This window comes from Balaenoptera borealis (assembly GCF_965194805.1).
Source record: "Balaenoptera borealis genome assembly, chromosome: 13".
Lineage (NCBI taxonomy): Eukaryota > Metazoa > Chordata > Mammalia > Artiodactyla > Balaenopteridae > Balaenoptera > Balaenoptera borealis.
This window is the reverse complement of record NC_138870.1, coordinates 90,082,347-90,104,972: the sequence shown is the minus strand read 5'-3', so window position 1 is coordinate 90,104,972 and position 22,626 is coordinate 90,082,347. Positions and strand designations below refer to the sequence as shown.

General features: G+C 40.4%; 2 protein-coding genes across 7 annotated transcripts in view; both read right to left on the bottom strand.

Moving 5' to 3' along the window:
* POLR3B (RNA polymerase III subunit B) overlaps positions 1-14,798 on the bottom strand; it is a 114,623-nt gene extending 99,825 nt beyond the window's left edge. For 2 of the 3 annotated variants that reach the window (XM_082349864.1, XM_082349866.1), the window contains exons 1-6: positions 14,665-14,798; positions 11,043-11,075; positions 7,124-7,180; positions 6,975-7,039; positions 4,812-4,887; positions 1,763-1,863 (exon numbers count right to left, since the gene is read on the bottom strand). In XM_082349864.1, coding sequence (XP_082205990.1) covers positions 1,763-1,863; positions 4,812-4,887; positions 6,975-7,039; positions 7,124-7,180; positions 11,043-11,075; positions 14,665-14,736 — 404 coding nt within the window. In that variant the 5' untranslated portion in view covers positions 14,737-14,798. Of the gene's footprint in view, positions 1-1,762; positions 1,864-4,811; positions 4,888-6,974; positions 7,040-7,123; positions 7,181-11,042; positions 11,076-14,239; positions 14,547-14,664 lie in introns of those variants that run through there. The other variant, XM_082349865.1, reaches the window with a different exon arrangement.
* The window catches only part of TCP11L2 (t-complex 11 like 2), a 45,876-nt gene continuing 37,913 nt past the window's right edge, over positions 14,664-22,626 (bottom strand). For all 4 annotated transcript variants that reach the window (XM_082349918.1, XM_082349917.1, XM_082349920.1 and 1 more), the window contains one exon: positions 14,664-22,485. In XM_082349918.1, the coding sequence (XP_082206044.1) occupies positions 22,241-22,485 (245 nt within the window). In that variant the 3' untranslated portion in view covers positions 14,664-22,240. The remainder of the gene's footprint in view (positions 22,486-22,626) is intronic.

Below are 22,626 nucleotides of genomic sequence, written 5' to 3'. Positions count from 1 at the left end.
GGTAGGGACAGAAATATCCTCATTTGAGGGACTTCCCTGGTGATCCAGTGGTTAAGACTCCGTAATTCCATTGCAGGGGGTGTGGGTTCAATCCCTTAGTTTCCCCTGGTTGGGGAACTAAGATCCCACATGCCTCGAGGCATGGCCAAAAAAAAACAAAAACAAAAAACCCAGAAAAAAAAAGTCCTCATTTTAATATTTAAATAAAGAAAAAAGACACTGACTAATATATAAGAATATTAAAAAAAATTTTTTTAAGAATATTAAAATTACCAGAGTAACCAAAAGAAGAATTAAAAATAAGAAACAAAATTTGGAAGAGGAAGGGAGAAGGAAAGTGAATGATACAGATAAACCAATCCACACCTTCTATATTAGGAGTCAAAAAATAGTTGTCTAAAACTGATGTAGCAAGAAAAAAAGGTATAAGCATAGCATTGAAAGTTATGGATGTAATAACCAGAAGAAATAACAGAACTGGTTACAAGGTCAGGAATGGGACTAGGGATGAGGAAGGGTAGGGAGGAAGACTCCTGCTTTGTATCAAATGTTCTTATGTACTATTTGATTTGCTACCAAGTATAAATATTATTTGGATTAAACTAAAAACTTTTTAGTTCAAAAAAACAATTAAATGAGATAATGTTTCCAATTATGGTAGTACCTGATATAAGCAGTCTAATTAACAGAGGTCGTTTTTCGGAATGCAGGACTAACAAATGAAATCACCTATCACAGGACCTGGCACCTGGTAGGTATTCAACAAATACCAGTTACATGCCCATCCTTCCCTGCCTCTCTTTAACCCAGGATCTAAACCTTAAATGTATTTCTGGTTTGCTCCAGTATCTCCTGCCTTTCTTTCACAATACTCAAACTGGATAATCATTTAGCAACAGTCCAAGATTTAACTGGACACAAGTATGGTCCATTTATAAGAAAGAGAGAAGCTCTGATCTTAACACTGATAAACAGTCATGCTAAGACAAAGATTAACATTTTAATATCCCTACTTCTTTTCCTAAGTGAAGAATGAGGAGAATGTAGCCAAACAAGCGATGTCTTAAGTGTCTTCTACTTACCTGAGGACCCAGCAGAGTGAGCTGCTGCATATTTAATGAACAAATGGATGTTTATTAAACTCTTAGCACTTTTGAAGGGGGGCGGAACACTTAAGCCGTAATTATTTGCACTAAGTTTAAAGTCCAACATCATTATTAAACTCATTATTAAATATTGTGGATTTTGTCCATTTCTACAGGAGAATCAATACATTTCCCTAATTAGGAAAAGCAGGCAGCAAAAATGCTAGCTGATGCTATCTATTATTTCCAAACTTGTTCTGGGCAAATAAATAACTTCTGCCTTAAATACTGCTATAAACACTCATTCTTCCAGGAAAATTCAAAATATGTAAGAATCCACCAAGAAGACCAGCCCAGGAGAGTTCAGTGAAATGCCATCTTACCCAATGTTTCCCTAACAGCCTGGAGTTACAGGAGGAAATGGAAGCAATTTCCTTAACTTTATAGAAAAGCTTTCACAATTTAAATATAACAACCACAACAACGTGATGGACGCTGCTCCAAGTGCTTTACACGTGCTGACTCACTGGACCCATAAAATAACCCCGTGAAGTAGGCTCCATCTCCCCCATTTTTCAGATGAGGAAACAGGGCGAGAAGAGCGTTAGTACTCGCTCGCGGTCACCTCACGGGGCCGCGATGCTGGCAGCGAGGCTCCAGGAGGTGTCAGTCCTCACCTGCCAATGGGTAAGGCGTTGCGGATGATCCTCTGGCTGCCTCGGGTGTATTCAATATCCACTGTGATGGGGGCGGAGTACGTCATGTCCCGCAACCGGCACTGAAAGAGAATCAGACAATCACGGCTCCTCTCTGGAAAAGAAAGGATCCTGGCAGCCTCAAAGAGCTCTTCTCGAGTAGACGTATGGCCCATGCTGGACTCTGATCCCTCCATGGAACACAGCTGCCCCCTGTGCTGCCTTAAGGGCACTGGGAGGTACAAGCTTACCTTCTCCATGAGGGGACGATGCCAGCCATGGATCTAGACATTGCCACAGCATCCCCACCCCTGCCAGCCCAGAAATGGGACAATAAATCTGGTACTGATTTTCTTCTCACTGATCTGATGCCATCATCAGTCTGCTCCCATATCTTTGAAGCCATCAGATCATCCTTTGCAAACTGGGTCCTTGGAAAGTCATCAATGCGGCTGGCTTATTCAAAATGGTTAACAACCAGTATAATAATAACTAAAGTATGTACACGCACAAACTAAAAGAATTAAACTATATTTCCTTTTATTCTCCAAACAAACTAAACTATATCACAAAATTCCTTTCCAAGGGATATGTCAGAGCATGAATCACTCAACACATCATTCTAACAATTTCTGAGTCACTTGCGGAACTTTAGAAATTGTTGGTGCATGCTTTACTTTCACGTGGTGATGACTCATTAAGAGAAGCCCTTGCCTGGGCCATGATCAGAAAACCCCATCAAAATCTTCCGATGACTCCTCTATTATATTGATGGTCACCAGGTGCCTTGCAGTCTCAAAAAGAGAATTTCTCTGAACCTCAACCATACAATTCATGATGCTGAATCCTCTCTCTGGCTTTTACTGCACCAAAGACAGATACAAACTTTTTCTAGCCTAACAGTGCCTAGGATTTAAAAATATTATATAGTCCTATTATTGACCAGTATATTACCTTACATTTAATTATATCAAGCCTCCTGCAGGCCTGACCAAAGGTAGGGTGGCATGATGATTGGAGTGTGGACTCTATCTTCTGTGCTCAAATCCTGGCTCTACCAATTAAGTTTTAAATAAACTTTCTGCATCTCAGTCTCCTCATATGTAAAATGGGAATGTGAATAATTTTAATTCCCAAGGGTATGAGTATATATTTTTAGAATGGTGCCTGGTACAGAGTACTATATAAATATTATTTTGTTTTTGTTAATAAAACTAATGTAACACCCATGATAGGCAGACATTCATGGGTCTTAACAAACTCATCCCTTCAAATGGAAATGAAATTTGACAGAAGTGGTAAACATGGGGCCCCAAACTACTTCTGGGGGCCCCTCTGTCCCCCTCGAACTCCCTCTTATCAACAGGAATAGGGCTGTGTGGGTAGAGCCTGCAGTACCTGCACCCCCAGTCCTGCTGTGGGTCCCATGACTGCCCACCCACCTGCTCTCCCACGCTCCCCATCTCTCTAAGAGTCAGTATCCCTCCAAGAAATCTCTGCACCCTCTTTCTCTAATTGCAGTAATACCCATGTGTTTTCTTCAACATCAGGAATAATTATTATAATGACAATTGTGGCTTCAGCCTTCTTGAACTACTTTGAATTCTTCGTCTCTTCCCTTCTCTGAACCCAGTAATAATACTAGTTTAGAAGGTGACTTGGAAATTGTTAATTGGCTGTTTAGTTCTTGAAAAATTGGAAAGTTCTAGCCAAATGGAAAGTGGAGGTGGGGAAAGCCAAATCGGGGCACACAGTTCCCAACATCCAGTCCTCACTACTCCCTGTTCAATCCAACGTCACATATTTGCCTTACCTACCATCTAGGCTGCAAACCCTGGTGTCCCTGTTTCATTTGTTTTGTTATTTTAATCCACAAGAGTATGAACTTGAGCAAAGATATTATGTCTTATTTCTTTTGTATCTCCCAATTTTGCAGCACAAAATAAATATTCAATCAATACTCGGTGATTAATACCAAAATTACCTATATAAAGTATCTGGTTACTTGATCACACTTCCTGTTTCACCTTGCTTAGACAACAACCATAGCATTCTAACACCTTACTTGTTCTTTACTAAAGATTCCTGTGCTGGGCTTCCCTGGTGGCGCAGTGGTTGAGAATCTGCCTGCCAATGCAGGGGACACGGGTTCGAGCCCTGGTCCGGAAAGATCCCACATGCCGCGGAGCGGCTGGGCCCGTGAGCCACAATTACTGAGCCTGCGCGTCTGGAGCCTGTGCTCCGCAACAGGAGAGGCCGCGATAGTGAGAGGCCCGCGCACCGCGATGAAGAGTGGCCCCCGCTTGCCGCAACTGGAGAAAGCCCTCGCACAGAAACGAAGACCCAACACAGCCATAAATAAATAAAATTAAAAAAAAAAAAAAAAAAAAGATTCCTGTGCTATGTTCCCTAATTGCTATTTTAGCTTTACATTAACACAAACCAGAAAAATCTACAAAAATCATTTTCCTTCCTGAATCAGTGCCCAATTATAGACACTAAATGGAAGAATTTGAAGAGAAATCTAGAATCTGTTAAAAGCCAATAAACAGGACTGTTCTAAAAGCCGTTGTCTGTAGCTCTTTTAAAACCCTGGCATTTACATTTTCTTCTCCTCTGCCTCTTCTGCTAGACTGTGAGATCCTTGTCCTCAGTCCCTCTGCAAACGCAAGGACTGCTGACCCTCAAAATACGTGCTAAGCGAGAAACCCCTGCAGTGAACAGCACACCGCACCAGACACCAGTGGTCAGCAAGGATGGGGGGTGGAGAGACCATGAAAAAACTCAGAAACAGGACATAAGACACAGTGACCTAACAGTGCAAGTTAACTAGGATTAAATAATAAACCAACTAGTACAAAACTGTTTCCTAATATAGTATGATATTATACAGGTGCTTATTTATTTTGGTTATCTCGTCTCATAAGAGATTTTTTCCCATTTTTAAATCATTTTTTAAGAATATATTTTAAGGGCACTGACTCTTCCAGTTAAACCAAACAAATCCAATTAAATTAAGGTTGATAATTACCTCATGAGGGGACACGGGTCTAGTTACATTGAAGCTTTCTTCAACATCAGGAAGCCCGACATAGATATTAAGATATCTGAAAAGCAAGTTATTCCAGAACCAATTACAGTTCTTCAAAGAACATATAAACAATCAAGCTATTTTCCTCCTGAATACAAGATTGCCCTTTGACAAATGCTTATCTTGCAGAGGATGACAAATTAAAAAATTATAGTTGGAGATCTTAAAGTCATAGAACACACAGTTTACAAAGGAGAGAAAATGCTATCAAGTTATCTTTAAAAAAAAAATACTGTAAACCTCTTTACAAAAATATTGAAACTATAGCTCCCTACAAATGATACTTAAGGAAAAAAGCAAATGCAAAAGAGTAGCTATAGTATGCTACCATTCTCATAAGAAAGGATATAAGAGGAAAAAATATATGTGCCCATTTGTGCAAAAGAAACAGGAAGAAGAAAGCAGAAACTAATGAGACTGGTTACCTACAGGGAGCACTGGGAACAGGGTGGGAAGACCTGGAAGGGGAGGGACAATTTTCTGAATAGACTTTTTTCTATAGGTCTAACTCTTACAACCATAATAATGTCTCACATACCCAAAATGGAACACAAACCTTACTGCACTACAAATGAATAATATAACGGCACTGAACAGGTAAGAAAGAAAATAACTAACCTGAGTAACTTTAGAAAACAGTATTTTGATTGGATACAGCAAAGACAGAAAAGCAGTATACAAATATTAGTAAATTTTATTCTCACAGAGTGATGAATTAACAATTCTGAAACTACTTTATGTATATCCTAGGATTGAATAAATAAGTAAATATAGCTCTGTCTACTGAGACTTTAGTACCCATATCTTGGTGTCTAAACACTACTCTCCAATAAAAGAGACTAAAGCTCCTTGGAGAAATGATTGATTCCACACTGGGACAGGAAAAATACAAGATGAACCACATCTCATGGTACCAGGAAGTAAAGGAGGGCTCAAAAATTCACAGGGGCATGTTGAAAGGATGCAGCAGTCAACTTGATGAATCTCCCTATGGCCAAATCTGGGACCATGTGAGAAATAAAACAATGATAGTACTGGATTATGATGCATAGAATAAAATAAACATCCATGAGTTCATATTGATATAAATAAAATTATGGATAGAGAGTAAATGAGGGGAAGGAAAAGCTCTTCCTCACAGTAGAATTCTAATATTAATGTAGAAAGAATGATGGAAATAGAGACTTGCCAATAGGTAAACACCACAGCCATTACTGTTGTAGGTAATTGCTACAACAATCATCAATGCATGCTAAAAGTAGTGGGTAAAGTGCAATGAGAAATAAGATATTTGCATAGTCTCAAAGGATCACCTTATAAGATAGTGATTAATTACTAAAGGACAAATTGGTAACTTTACAGTGGAGAAACCTGGAAGATACCATCTTAATCAAGTGAACAAAGTTAAAATCACCAGCCGTTAAACATATTGACATCTGTACCCCCTGATATGGTACAGTGAGAATGATACGAAGCATCGCTTCTGTGGTATTCTGGACAAAAAGGCATAACCCAATGTAGCCATGAGCAAATACCGTACAAACCCAAATCAAGAACTTTCTACAAAACGACTGACCAGAATTCTTCAAAAGTGTCAAGGTCATGAAAGACCAAGAGAGTTTGAGGAACTGTCATAGATTGGAGAGGATGAAGGAGACATATGACATATGAACATAATGCAGGTCCTGGATTGAATCCTGGACCAGAAAAGGACATTAGTGGGAAAACTAAGATTTGTAGATTAGTCAACAGTATTGTATCAGTGCTAATTTCCTAGTTTTGCTAATTATGCTATGGCTACGTAAGATGTTAATATTAGTATAAACTGGGTGAAGTGTAACATGGGAACTCCTTGTCCTATTTTTGTAATTTTCCTCTAAAATTCTTTTTAAAAAAGTTTAAACCTAATAGTTTCAGTAACTTCTCACTCATAACTACCTGTTATCCTTAGCTTACCAATTAAAAATTAAGCATTTGATAAATATCTTCCTATTAAACAGATAAAAGGAGAATTACGTTAAGAGTCTTGACAGCAACTACATTCACTACCAAAAAATGTTAGACATAATCAAAATAGCAAATTAAGAGCAGTTGATTCCTTACTTTAAGTACCACATGGGGTCAGCATCACTCGTAACCTTTTCATTGGCTTTCATTATTTTCTTTATCTGCAGGGGAAAGAGTAACATAAGGAAAGACTCTGGCTTCCAGTTAATTCTTAACCATATCCTTTTCCAAGATCTGATGCTTACCTCTACATTAATGAAATAGTTAAATGAATCTATATGCTGTTTCACAAGGCCTTTCACCTAAACAGATAAAAAGTAAAAAGTAGGTTAGCAACAAAATAGCGGATTACACAATGGATCTCACCTGATCCATAAGTTTTCCTCAAAACCAAAGTGAGAAAATAAATCCATGAATTTTACTTAGCAAAGCTTCACATTTATGTGTCCTCATTCCATCTCTCCTCCATCTTACTAGAACACCCTCAAATTTTCCTCCCTCAAAAACAATCTGACCTTTGGAATTCAAGATATGAGTACCTGAATATACCTAATGACTCCCCCTGAGCTAACAAATAAGGCAGGATTTTCTCTACGTGCTTTGAATTCACAAAAAAAAATCCAAGAAAAAATACAGCTGTTGAGCATCATCTCTTCAACCCTCAAACAACGTCTATTTTCTTTCTTGTCTTGCTCCTATGTAAGCCGTTTTATGATTTCCACATCTGTCTTTCAAATCGCTTTTAGAAGAATGAAGGCAAAAAACAAGGATCTATATTAAGAAAACCAAAAATAATTGCATTTAAAATTGGAAGCAGAGTGAATATCAGGGACCTAAGATCGATCAGCTGGCAGTGACCTCCTTTCATCTCAGAAGTCAGTATGGCTGCACAAAGCGCTATGAAAAACACTGAAACGATAAACACATAGAATCCAGTCTTAGGATTTAAAGGACTGTAGTATGTTCATCTTTTTACATTAATCTTCAAACACAATTAGTTCAACACTTCTAGAACACTCTCAACAGACAGATAATCACAGGGCCTTTGCTTTAATTCCACCTCCTTATTCAGGATCTCACTGGCTTACAAAGCAGCCATCCTATTATGAAATAGTCCTGATTGTTAGGGGGAAAATTCACCCTTATGATGATCTGCAGTCTGCCTTCCCCCAGTTTCCACCTCTTGGGCTTAACTGTCTTTTCTGGAGAAAATGCCTGCTCTACCACAGTCTGTTTAGTTATCACATCTCTCTCTCATGTTCTCACTTCCAGGCTGAACAGGCACTTCCACTGTTTCCGCAGGCATGCCTTCCGGACCCTTCAGCAGCCCATGAACTGCTCCTGAGTGCGCTCCACTTTGTCATCACATGGATGGCCTGAACTCACTGACAATCCTCCACAGTCTGACCAGTGTACAGTGGGGCTACTACGTACCTCCCTCATTCTGGACAGTTTACCACTGCTATTAAAAAACAAGGTCACATTACAGGCTGATCAACTAAAACTCAAAAGGTAATTTTTATGTTCACAAAAGAACGCTATTAAGTCAAGCACACCCCATTTGGTACTTGTGCAGAACTAAGAGGGACTTACATGAGTCCCTCTTCACTGCTGTCACCCCAACCTAACGTTCCAAGTCTTGATTCTACCTGCCCACAGCACTGCAGCCTCACAAGATTCAAGTTCCTGTCTTCAGTTACGTATTAAAAATCTTTATATTTTTGTTCTTGGACAAATATATTTCAAGGTGGTCTGAGTAAAAGAGAACCCCAACTTTAAATGAATGAAATAGCTGTAGTCTCATGTCTCTGTTAAGTTCTCTACCTTGTCAACTACAAAGTGGCATTTTCCATTGGCACCTGCCGTCTAAGCACTAATATTCTAGTCGACAGTTCAGAAATTTGAAGGTTCGAGTCCCTTCATGATTGCCATAGTAACTGTCGACTTAAAAAAAACGCGCAACATGAGAATGGCAAGTTAAGTTTTATTTGGGGCAAAATGAAGACTGCAGCCGGGAGACAGCATCCCAGATAGCTCTGAGAAACTGCTCCAAAGACGCAGGGGGTAAGGTCAGTATATATGTGATTTTGGTGAAGGGGGAATACATGCAATCAAGCACATATTTTTTACAGAAGGTTTCTCCTAGTCTCGTGAAGGTTACTGCTAGTCACGAGGAGCAGACGTCACCATGAAGGATATTAGTGCTTTTCTAGATATGAGGAGATACAAGAATTGGGCTCATAAAATTGGCTCCTGAAAATATCTAACTATCGGGCTTCCCTGGTGGTGCAGTGGTTAAGAATCCGCCTGCCAATGCAGACAACACGGGTTCGATCCCTGGTCCAGGAAGATCCCACATGCCGCGGAGGAACTAAGCCCGTGAGCCACAACTACTGAAGCCCGTGTACCTAGAGCCCGTGCTCCGCAACAAGAGAAGACACCACAGTGAGAAGCCCGTGCACCGCAACAAAGAGCAGCCCCTGCTCACCACAACTAGAGAAACCCCGTGCACAGCAACGAAGACCCAACGCAGCCAAAAATAAAAATAAATAAAATAAATTTTAAAAAATATATATCTAACTCTCTGAAGACCTGTTTTGCCAGTTTTTCCCAGAGCACACAGTGCCTCATTTCTGCTCTCCACCTGAACTCCTTTCAGGGGGTGTTGAAAGTCAGCAGCTGCAGTAGCACATGATTTAATCCTTGTAGAGGTAGATGGCAAGTGCCAATGGAAAATGCCAATATGTAGTAGACAACCTCTTCTTGGACCACATACCACCAACTGTCTCTTCTTTTTTGAATCATAAATCCTACCCCTTCTCCTCTGCTTATGCATATATATATATCTATATATATCTATATCTATATATATATATATAGTTCCCTTTGAAAAAGAAAAAAGTCATAATTAAAAACAACAACAACAAAAAAACTTCCCTTGACCTTACTATCATTTTATTTCATTTTTGGTTACTTAAAACTTCTTCAAGAGCTTCCTATTGCTGTTAGAAGAAAAGCCAAAATCCTTCACATCAAATTCCTTAACCATAAAATCTGGTCAGAAATCTGGCCCTGACAGCTTCCCAGCTTCAACTCCCAGCACTCTCCCCTCTGCCTATTAACAGAAAACTAAGTTGGACAAAACTCTACTCATTTTTCAACTCTTCATTCTTTCACTTAGTGAGATGCTTCCAACATTCATCCATGTTGTAGCATATGTCAGCACTTGATTTCTTTTTATTGCCAAATAATATTCCATTGTATGGATATACCATATTTTATTTATCCATCCATCAGTTGATGTTCATGTGAGTTGTTTACACTTTTTGGCTATTATGAATAATGCTGCTATGAACATCTGTGTACAAGTTTTTGCATGGACATATGTTTTCATTTATCTTGAGTAAATACCTAGGAGTAGAATCCCAGGATCAGACGGTAACTATGTTTAACCATTTGATGAACTGCCAGGCTGTTTTCCAAAGCGGCTGCAACATTTTACATTCCCATCAGTAGAGTGTTAGGGTTCTGATTGCTCCACATCCTCATCAACACTTGCTACTGTCTTTCTTTTTTTGACTATAACCATCCTACTGTGTGTCAAGTGGTCTATCATTGTGGAACCTGCTACTACTCAGCATAAGCTCTTTAAAATTGAAATTCAATAATAATAGGAACCTTATAATCTGTAGTTCCTCTGTCTAGCCACTCACTGGTTCCAGCCAAGCAGACTGGACTCTGTTTCCTACAGACCCCGTGGAGGCTCCTCTTGAGCACTTTTATTAAGCCATGCTCCCTGCACCCTACCTTTCAGCTCAGTTAATTCCTTTCCTCTTAAGATGTGGCTTACATCTCACCTCCTTTGGGAGGCCCTCTCTGACCACTTGTGGCATCACTCTTGCCAACAGCACTTTGGTTTGTATTATTCATGTGCCATGCTACAATGTATACTACTTCCTATCTCTAAAATAAGATTAGCAATCCCCTAACTAGTATTTTATAGATAGGGATACTGCCTTATAATTTCTTGTATTTCTAAAACCTAGAAAAGCACACAGTTGTACAAAGTCAAAAAATGATGGTGAAAAAAAATTAATTTTAAAAAAGGCTTATTTCTTGACTCTTCATTGGAAAAACAACTAATTATTATTAAATATTAATTACCTTTAAAAATGCTGGAAGCAGCCGCCATTTTTCCTGTGAATCAGAACAATAAAAGTATCAGAACTCTGTGCTAGCAATCACAATATTTTCATAAGAAGTTATTTTAATGTACCCAAAATGACTCACTTCATCACAGTAAAGAAAGTAAATGAAAACAAAAAGAACAATTTTTACATTGCAGCCACTTTTATGGCAATCATATATGTGCTGTGTACATGTATACAAACATGTACACACACAAGTATATATAAACCACAGATTTCTTGAATAGAATATACTTTAATCTCTTCTTGGTCACTCAAGATTCCAAGTACTTTTCATCTTTATTTTATTCTCATGACACTTCCTGAGTAAGCAGGGTTTGCCAGTTTGAGGAAGGGTAAGTTTCAGAGAGTCTGGTGTGGAAGCTAGGTCTCTCAACACAAAGGGAGTTCTTTCTCCCCCTTATTTTCTCTCAACTAGTGCCTGGTCAGAGCTCAGGCTGCAGAAGGATATCACATGGTGTCCACCTCCTACTTTAAATGGCTGCAAACTGCCACACTTCTTGAGTTCTTAGGCCTGCTCATCACACCTTCCTGAGGTCGTAAACAGCCTACCATGATAAGACTCTTCATGAATGGTATCTAATCTGCTAATGGGAAATTTGACAAACGGTTAGACCTGAGTCTTAAGTAAGAATACACAGTTTCTGAGTAAGGGCCCCAGGATCATGTAAGACTTTCCAAGAACTGTAAACTTTTTTACTTTGAGTAACAGGAGAAGCATTGGAAGGTTTTGAGCAAAAGAGTGACAAGATGATGTGACTCATTTTAACTGGATCACTCTAGCTGCTGGGGTGAGAACAGGCAAGGTTAGAAGGAGGGAGATCATTTAGGAGTTCACTGCAATACTCCAGGCCGATAACAATATGGGTAGTGAGAAACTGCTGGCTAGGAAACTCAATGTGAAGTTAGAGCCAACAGGACTTGACAGTAGGTTCGATGGAGACTCTGAGAGAAAGAGGAGTTGAGACTGACACCTTCGAGTTGCCATTTCTGGAGATGAGGAGGATGCTGGATTTCTGGATGCTGTCAGAGCAGCAGGTTTAGGTGTGCAGGGGTCATCAGGAGTTCGGTTGGGGGCATGTTAAGTTTGAGATATCCATTTGTCTATTTGGAGATGCCAAATAGACAACAAATATAGGTCTGGAACTTGGGAAGAGAGTGGCCTGGAGATCTAAATCAGGGAGAGGTCAGCAAATGGATGGTAGTTAAAGCCGTGTAACAGATGAAATCACCTACAGAGTATATAGGTGGAGAAGAGTTCCATGAAGTGAGATCAAAAACACTCCAACATTTAGAGATGAGGAGCAGAAAGCACATCTAGCAAAGAAGACTGAGGAATGGCCTGAGAGGGAGGCAGACAACCTGGAAAAAGTAAAAGCATTTTTCAAGAAAAAAGGTAGGTGGGGGTAGGGGGTATGTAGAAAATCTCTATACCTTCCTCTCAATTTTGCTGTGAACCTAAAACTACTCTAAAAAAAGTCAAATGTTAAAAAAAAAAAAAAGAAGTGAGTCTGGCAAAACTCATCTATGATGATAGAAATCAAAAGGTGTGGTAGGGCACAGACTGAAAAGGGAACTTTGTGGGATGCTGAAAATGTTCTATATCTTGTATGGGGTGCTAGTTATTTGGGTATACATAAATGTCAAAATTAATGTAAATGAACACTTAGTACTCATGCATTTTACTGTATGTAAATCTACAAAGAAGAATGCGAGAAAGATCAGAGAAGACTATATGAGGAGAGTAGAAAGATCTTGAGGAGATCTGGGGGGCGTGGGTGGGGAGAAACAGGTTAGAGAAGTAAGCAGTGGCCAGAATGAGAAAAGGACTCATATAAATATGGTAAGGACTTTAGATTTTGCCCTGAGAGCAATGGGCAGACTGAAGAATTTTAACCAAGGGAGCAACGTGATCATATCTGCCTGTTTAAACCGATGGCTCTGGCTACAGAGCAGAGAACAGACTGTTGGAATGGGACAACAAGTCAGGAGCCTAGGAAATAAGAGATGACAGTGGTTCAGACTGGGAGAACAGGAGAAATGAAGTTTCAAAATTGAGTACATTTTGTAGTTGGGGGCCCTTAAGATGGGACGGTGGATTGGATCCAGAGGACCAGAAAAAGGAACTGTTATTCCTGAATCAGAAGACTGGAAATGTAGTACTGGTCCCTTCACAGCTGTGCAAATTCAGACGAGAAACAGAAATCCTTTAGCCTTATTCCTTCAGCTCTTTGGAGAAGCAGTCCAGTCAGCAGTTAAGGATGAGGGCTCTGGAGTCTGACTGCCAGGGTCCAAAATACAGATCAGCCATTTAACAGCCTTCTGAAACTGGGTGAGTTACTTAACCTCTCTGGGCCTTAAAAATCTTCATTGGCAAAATGGGGCAAAAATATTACTTGCTTCAGATGGTTAAATAACATAATGCTCGTTAGGCTTGAACAGAGCTGGCACATATGTGCTCAGTAAATGCTGGCTCTTAAATAGCTGTTCAAGAGCTAAAAATTCAGATCAACTATACTTCAATTAAAAAAAAAAAAAGTTAAAAATCCAGTATTGCCCAATGAAGATCAGCAGTGTATTGCAGGCACGCACAGATTGAATCTAACAGACTGATTGTAATTCCTTTATTTGCCGAATAATTATTAAAGAAGTAGATTTACTGATCCTGTCGCCATTCTCCTCCTTAAACTTGTCAATGGCATCCCAGGCCTCCTTTAGATGTCTAACAAAACCTTTCATAATCAGGACCCTTATCTGTCACCCTTAATCTCTCCTCTACTTTTCTTCACTCCAGTACTACTGGATTTAATTCCTTAAAAACAGATGGTCTTGCCTCCAGGCTTCCAGTGTCCTGTTCCCTCTACCTGAATCTCTCCCTTGACTATTTCTCCACTTCCCATCCCATGCCAACTAAGATTCTGAGGCCCAGAGAAATTATATGTACCTTTGCAGAAAATAAAATTACGTCAACATCTGAACTTCATTAGGCAGCTCACTGTAGGGCAGTTATCCTTAACTCCTGAGAATCTGACGAAAGCTACGGGGCTACTCCCCCGAAAACACCTAGGCAAAATTTGGAGTAAATTTTCTCGGCGTTTAAAATACTCCTGCAGCCCAAACTTGAGTTCCGGGTGAAAAGGAGAAATTACTAGCCTGGGATTCAGACGATCTCGTTTTCCCACCACAGCCAGCTGTGGGACCTCACCAAAGTGGCTTAAGCTCCCTGGACCTCATTATCCCTTTATAAGCCGTCAAAGATGCAATACGTCCCCCAAGGTGGGCGAGAGTCAGTCCTCCCCTGACAACACACGAACACGAGAATGCTTCCAACCCGACAGCCGTGGGCGGGGCCGCTAGGTCTGTGCGGCGGCTGACATCTCCCCTGAGCTTGACCCTTGCACGCACAAGCGGTGGCCGGCTGCGGAGAGAACTCGCGCGCGGAGCCCCGAGCACGCGCGGAGTTCTGAGCATGCGCGGGAGCGGCGGCCCGCCCCGCTCCGCGGCCAGAGCTCTCCGGGCAACGCCTCCCGAGGACGCATCCCAGCTTCTCTTCCGCTCCCCGCGTGCCCTGCCCTCACCTCTACAGTCGGGATCGGCGCAGCCAGCTGCTCCGGGGTCAAGTTCCCAAACTCCTCCGCAAGCACGTCCATGCTGTTCACGACGAAGCAAGGAGCAAACAGAACCCTCACGCGCGCGTTCGCTGCGTCAGGCAAACTGCTGTACCCGTGCGCAGTGGGAGAGCGGTGCGCGGTGGCCTAAATAGTCCCCGCCGCGCAACTTAATTGGAGGCGCGGAAGAAAGGTTCCGCTTGCTCTCGGTCAGAACCTGCGGTTGAACCCGGATGTGGCTAAGGCGGAGCTTGGAAACTGCACCCCCTGGTGTCGCGCGGAAGTCTCGCCTGGGTATTCTTAAACCTCAGCAGACAGATTTTTTTTTTTTTTTTTAACATCTTTATTGGAGTATAATTGCTTTACAATGGTGTGTTAGTTTCTGCTTTATAACAAAGTGAATCAGTTATACATATACATATGTTCCCATATCTCTTCCCTCTTGCATCTCCCTCCCTCCCACCCTCCCTCTCCCACCCCTCTAGGTGGTCACAAAGCACTGAGCTCATCTCCCTGTGCTATGCGGCTGCTTCCCACTAGCTATTTTATGTTTGGTAGTGTATATATGTCCATGCCACTCTCTCACTTTGTCACAGCTTACCCTTCTCCTTCCCCATATCCTCAAATCCATTCTCTAGTAGGTCTGTGTCTTTATTCCTGTCTTACCACTAGGTTCTTCATGACCTTTTTTTTCCCCTTAGATTCCGAATATATGTGTTAGCATACTGTATTTGTTTTTCTCTTCCTGACTTACTTCACTCTGTATGACAGATTCTAAGTCCATCCACCTCACTACAAATAACTCAATTTCGTTTCTTTTTATGGCTGAGTAATATTCCATTGTATATATGTGCCACATCTTCTTTACCCATTCATCTGTCAGTGGACACTTAGGTTGCTTCCATGCCCTGGCTATTGTAAATAGAGCTGCAATGAACATTTTGGTACATGACTCTTTTTGAATTATGGTTTTCTCAGGGTGTATGCCCAGTAGTGGGATTGCTGGGTCATATGGTAGTTCTATTTTTAGTTTTTTAAGGAACCTCCATACTGTTGTCCATAGTGGCTGTATCAATTTACATTCCCACCAACAGTGCAAGAGTGTTCCCTTTTCTCCACACCCTCTCCAGCATTTATTGTTTCTAGATTTTTTGATGATGGCCATTCTGACCGGTGTGAGATGATATCTCATTGTAGTTTTGATTTGCATTTCTCTAATGATTAATGATGTTGAGCATTCTTTCATGTGTTTGTTGGCAATCTGTATATCTTCTTTCTCCAGCGGACAGATTTTATCAGTTATCCCACAATCAAGACCAACAACGCGTATTGTCATTTTAAAAATAATTCAAAGAAAACGGTAAATGGATAATTTGCACAACTTGAGCCACCGAGGCATAGAATTCATTTAATTTAGCCCCAAACTACACATTGTATAGTATGGAAAAAATAGGAAATTTACCAAATGCCTAGTAGGAGGGGTTTGGTTCAAAAATTAAGGTACATGTGTGTGATGGCCTATTATACAATCATTAAAATGACCACAAAGTGAGGAGGAGTTAACTTACCTAGAGAGAAGAGCATAACAGGACAGTAATTAAGATAGTGTTATATTCTAAAAGGGCTAGACAGACGATCCAGGAGTACATTCCAGGAGAAATTTAGTATGAAAAGATGACATTTTAAATCAGCAGGGAAAAGATTGCTTATCCAAAAAATGATGTTGGAGCTGCTGATTAGCCATTTAGAAAAAAAATACATCTAAGTAAATCCTATACGGATTAAATATTTAAATGTTAACAAAACCTGAGAAGAAAATATAAAGTGAATAAATCCATAACATTGAGCTGTGGCCACCTTCAAGGATAGCAATATAGTCAGAAATCATAAAGGAAAATATTCATAGATTGGATAATATAATTCTAGCCACAGTTTTATGATTCCACGGAAAATTTTAAATTTTCTGAACAGATGGTTAAAAATCACCATGAATGGTTTTCAAGAAATACAAGTTGGCAGAAGAGAAAGGATTGGTATCCCTAATTTAAAGTGAACTTACAGGGACTTCCCTGGTGGCACAGTGGTTAAGAATCCGCCTGCTAGTGCAGGGGACACGGGTTCCATCCCTGGTCTGGGAAGATCCCACATGCCGCGGAGCAACTAAGCCCGTGCGCCACAACTACTGAGCCTGCGCTCCAGAGCCCGTGAGCCACAACTACTGAGCCTGCACGCCACAACTATTGAAACCCGTGCGCCTAGAGCCCGTGCTCCGCAACAAGAGAAGCCACCGCAATGAGAAGCCCGCGTACCGCAACGAAGAGTAGCCCCCGCTCTCTGCAACTAGAGAAGGCTCACGCGCAGCAACGAAGACCCAATGCAGCCAAAAAATTTTAAAAATTAAAAAAAAAAATGATAGAGCCTGCCTTGTAGCGGGTTGTGCAGTTATATGAGATCATTTATATAAAGTGGTTAGGCCAGAGGGTAAGTAATTATTTTACTACATTCTGAAAGAAAAAAATTATATTCAGTTTCTCTACCATGCCGGCAAGTGCAGCTGCTGGGACAGATAACTAGGTTTCCTTTCTTCTTCATAAAGCCTTGCGATAAATCCCTAGGTCCCTTTCCCTTGAAAGCTGAACAAGGCTAACATACCAAGCTTAGACATCAAAAGATAAAGCTTCACTTGAAAAATAGAGAACAAGAGGGTACAAGTTGCTAGTACAAACGTACCTTCTAAAAGGTTAGATTAAATCATGGAGGATAAAGTCATACCTGATTTACTAAATGAAATTAGAACATGTTGGGTGTGTCACTATCCTTTGAAGTTGACAGCAAGGACAATAACTGCAGCCGTATATGTACCCTTGAGTTTCTCTGCCAATGACAATATTGGGCTTAATGAACCACGAGTGTGATACGATTTGACAATTTTTGGTCTTATGTACTTAAGTACTCAATCATCACTTCTCACAATACCAAAACCTCTTGAAGCGTGAAAGAGATTTAGGACAAATAAATGAGCTATTGTAATGTAGTCTGTCCACATTATGCTTTAGAGTTTGTAGAAAATTTCAAATACATTATCTCATTTGATTCTCACAATAGCTCTGTGAGGCAGTCAGGTAGGTTAGGAAATGGATGTTGAGGGAGACTAAAAGATTGGCTTCAGGTCATATAGCTATGAAGCAGAAGTGAATTCAAACTCAGGTCCTGTGACTCTCAGTCCCATGCTTTTACTGAATAATGAGTGGAAAATGTTGGTACCTGACATCCCCAGAGGTAGAACAGGGTGAATTTTAGTTTTAAGAAGGATTCAAGTGAAAAAAATATGTTGCACAAAAGATGGCACTCCCCATGCCCATGGCATACTTTGCCAATCAGCCACACAATTCTTTACTGCTTGTCCTGGATTTAGCTTCAAAATCCTCTCAACACAGTGCTCTGGGAGCTAATACTAAAAGATCAGAGCAGACACATGACCTTCAACTTATTTTCATGGGACTTCCCTGGCGGCCCAGTGGTTAGGACGCTGCGCTTCCAATGCAGGGGTCTCGGATTCGATCCCTGGCTGGGGAACTAAGATGCTGCATGCCGTGTGGCATGGCCAAAGTGGTGTGGGGTGGGGCGGGGAATCAGGTAATTCCTGCATGGTCTACTAGGCAATGCCCAGCACTTCATTAACACAAGGACGCAGTAAGTTCTGTTGTTCGTTAAAAAATAAACTTATTTTCATAAAAGGAGGATTCATAGGGCTTATTCAAGGAAACTGGAGGGATCCGAGGTGGAGACTGTTGCTAATGCTTACCACTACCCAACACCCACGGCCGCCTTTTCTCCTGGGCACATCTTCCTGACTCCTTTGCAGTTAGGTGGGGCCAGATGACCATCTAGCCATCTAGTCATCAACTAACGATCTAGTTAGTTCTGGCCAATGCACCATGAGTAGAAGTGGGTGATCCTTTTCTTTCCCTTATCTTCTGAGTGATTAAGGAGACGCTGAAGGTTTCAGGGACTGTTGAGTTACAAGATGGATGGAAGTTGAGTCTCTAAGTGGCTGAATGGAGTAGGGTCCTCGACACACACACAAACCTTCCCTAAACTTTGAACTACAATTTGAGAAATAAGGTTATGCTGAGGCTTTGCTCAGCAGTTCATCTACACACACCAATAAAGGTTGACTTCAATGACTATGCCCTTCCTGGAATCATCTTCTCGTGTCATTCTTAGAGGTGATGCTGGATTGGGGGACCTCTTCACACATTTCTCCCATTCAAGTTTTAAAGACCTCATGAGTGCACATGATAGTGGATTTGTTTTTCTCTTTCTGCTCCTTCCTGTTTGGAAGAAATCCCTAGTTGGGTGACCTTGGTGGGAACACAGGAGTCTAAGGGTCAGCTACTGTCTTGTTCCATCCCCTGCAAATTAGAGCCTGGGCGCTTGACAGAGATTCTTCCAACTGAATGTTGATATCCGAGACTTTAAATCTTGAGCAAATGAGGCAAAGCAGCAAGGACAATTGAGAAAACAATCTCTGAATCCAGCTTGGCTGAGGTCCTACGCTTGCACTGCCTTGGTTCTTACCCATTTTCCAAGCTTAATTCCCCAGGTAAAACAGATTCCATGAGGTACTTAAACCTCTCCAATAAACTCTCTTTCTGCTTTTGTTAGCTAGAGTCCATTTCTACACGGACTCTCGTGCCATGTGTTCATGTGTGAGTGTGTATACACATACGCACACAACACAGAATATTCTAGCACCAACAGCAAGTGTTCTTTGCCAGGGCAATCCTTCCAAAACATAAATTGCTTGTAACCTTCTCCTGTTTCAAAAGATTCAATGGTTATCTCTTTCAGGACAAAACCCTCCCTTTTGAGCATGACATCCCAGAAGCCTTTTACCTTGCTTGTTTCCCCTCTCATCACTTCCCCTCTTCTATAGGCTGACCCTTGGCTTACCATTTCTCCACACCGTCGTACCGACTGTGCACTTGGCCTCTTGTGCCTTTCCCTTTCTTGGCAAGTTCCTGCCTACCCTTCATGCTTTAGCTCAAGGGTGACCTCCACGAAACACAGACTGGCAGTATTTCTTCTAACACTACGTGTATTATTGCCCGAATTACACCTTATTGCAATTGTTCACAAGTTTGTCCTTCTTACTAGGTTACAAACTTCTTCAGGACAGTGTCTGTCTAGTCATCTGTGTATGAAAGATCTAGGATACTTCTTGGCACACCGTAGATGCTCAATAGCTATCTGTTGACTGAATGAACGAATGAACATGACCTGATGTCTGTGAGGCTCTGATGATCAGCAGAAGAATCCTTCTAAAACAACTGCAATAAAGACTGTGCAGTATTCCAGCCCTGAGTTACCCAAAGGTGGTTTAGAAAACAAAGAGACACCAGCTATCTTGAAATAATTTTTAATGTTTTAAAATTTAACTAGTGCACACAATACATGTTTTAGCAGTAGAAGAATGAAATGTGTGTATGGTGTTTAATAAAATTGACATTACAAAACAAGACCATGTTAAGAAAATTCTCAAAAGTAGAAGTAAACATTTCAGTAAAAACCAAATAAACAACACGCTAAGGGATAGGATTTTAAAATCCTAATAAACGTAGTTGCCTAAATCCAGACTTCAGACATTGAGATTTACTTTGTCACTTAAAAAAAAAAAAAAAGGCAGAATGCCCTTCATGTTAAATGCATTTTAAAAAAATGTTTGCACATTGTTTTCCTGCTGGCAACTACAGTATAATCAAGTATATAAGAATACCAGACGGATTCCAATCTGATAATAAAAAAGTGTACCACCTGGTCTTCTGGTTAAATATACAGTTCACCTCAGAAAGCAACAAAAAGTTATGCTACACATTACATTTCTATGTCAGACCCTCCCTGCTGTCCAGGCCCCAAAGTGAACACAGTTGAAAACTACTTCAACTTAAGAGAAAATGAAAACAAAAATCTACAGCACCTTATGATTTCTAAGCATAGGAAACAGGCAGAATGGAAATACAGGAAGAGGGAAACAATGGGTGAGACCAATGATGTGCTCTTCAGTAAAATTCCATTTATACACAGCTGCTCAAATGGACAGGATGGCTGATTTATGTATTGGTCATGTGAGAAAAAAAACTGACTTTCAAAATTTCCTCAAATTCTGGCAGATCCCTCCAAAATGTAAAGACCGGAGATAATTTACTCACACAATCATTTCCTAGAACTTTATCAAATAATTAGGTAGCACCATAATGGTGAAGGTCGTGGTGAGGAAGAAAGGAGCATTATTTTTTACTTCCTACCCACTCTTCCCCATCAAATTACTAAGGTTCAATGAGTCCTCAGAAAACCAAACAATCAAAATGCATTTCATGCAAATAAAGCACTTTCCAGGCTGAGTCCGTCCAAAAGGTAGTACTTCTCTTAACACTTTGGAAGAAGTATGTAATTCCAGGACGGTATGCAGATTTCTCTAGAATCCTGACAACCAGTGCCAGCTTGGCAAAGTTTAATTTAATGCATAAGCATGGCAAATGATGATGATACTTAGAAGAGCATCTTGGTCACAGCAGGTTAAGAATTTAATCAGCGCAGAAGGCATTTGCTAGCACATTATATGGTTAAAAATTCCAAAGTTCAACTGTTTCTTTTTCAGACATGAATTTCACTGAGAATGGGGATATCGTTTTATCAATTTTTCTTCTTCTTACAAGTAAAACAATTCAAACCACTCCTGCCTTATATAAAAATATTAAAATCTTATATAAACCTTATCAATGGCCTGAGAAATGCAGGGACATTCACGAAGAGATGTGTGCAAAAACTGTTTCCCTCAGAGAGCAGGATAAGTGAGAAGAATCCACCCTTTAGAATAAAATTTTAGAAGGGGTTTGTTTCTATTTTCACTAAATGAACAAGGGAGGTTTTATCTAAAATTTGTATGTAGCTTTAAAATGTATTTAATACATTGAAATTCTAAACAAATACTGACAATTGGTATCACAAAATGTGATTTGGTATATTTGTAGAATTTGAGGACTTATACTGTGTAAGTTTCTATTACACATTAATAAAATTTAATTGTACATTTCAAATACGATTATCCCTTACTTCACATCATTTATTCAGAACATCAATCCCCTTGGTTATGTTCACAACTTTCAACCCTTTAAGAAGCTGTACCAAAGTTAAAAAAATCATTAGATTTGATGTGAAATACAACTCCTTACGGGTTGAATGAATAAGCCAGATTTATATGCTTAAGAAAACATTTACAAGTATTATATAGGTAATATAATTAATTACAAATTGCTTTCTGTTCATTAAAAACATCTCTTTTGGACTTGTAGATGGTACACAAACAGGGTCATTACGACGTGCATGTCTTTGCAATGCTAATATTACTGGATTACACAGATTTGGGCTAACGCTGTGCCACAGACAGGACTGAGAACGTGCCGCATCTGAAATGCCATGGATGGAAACAGACTGGGTACCTAAGTGCTGGGCTTCCAATCTCTTATCCAACGTCAGTTCCTCTTTAGTTAGTAGATGATGAAGCTTCCGCCTTCCCCGTGGCTTCCTCACTGAAGAGCAGCTTTCGAAGTATATTTGCATAAAATGGTCCATACACTTGTTTGTTGAGATTCACAATGTTTGCATATTGCGAGCCTAGCACCTCTAGCTCCTGCTGAATGACAGTGAGGCCTCCTGGCACGGGAGGCATGCATTTTTGAGGGTTTGGCAGACAAAGTAGGCTTTTCATGTATAGCTGGATTCGTTTTTCTGGGGAAAAAGAAGGCATCTTTATCTGTCCCATTATTAAAGCACGTGATTTTAAAAAATGAGAATAGTAATTGTGGTAGGTGGATTGCGGAAACATTCTCAGTTCTTGACCCCTCCCTATATTCATGCCCTTTCCAAAGT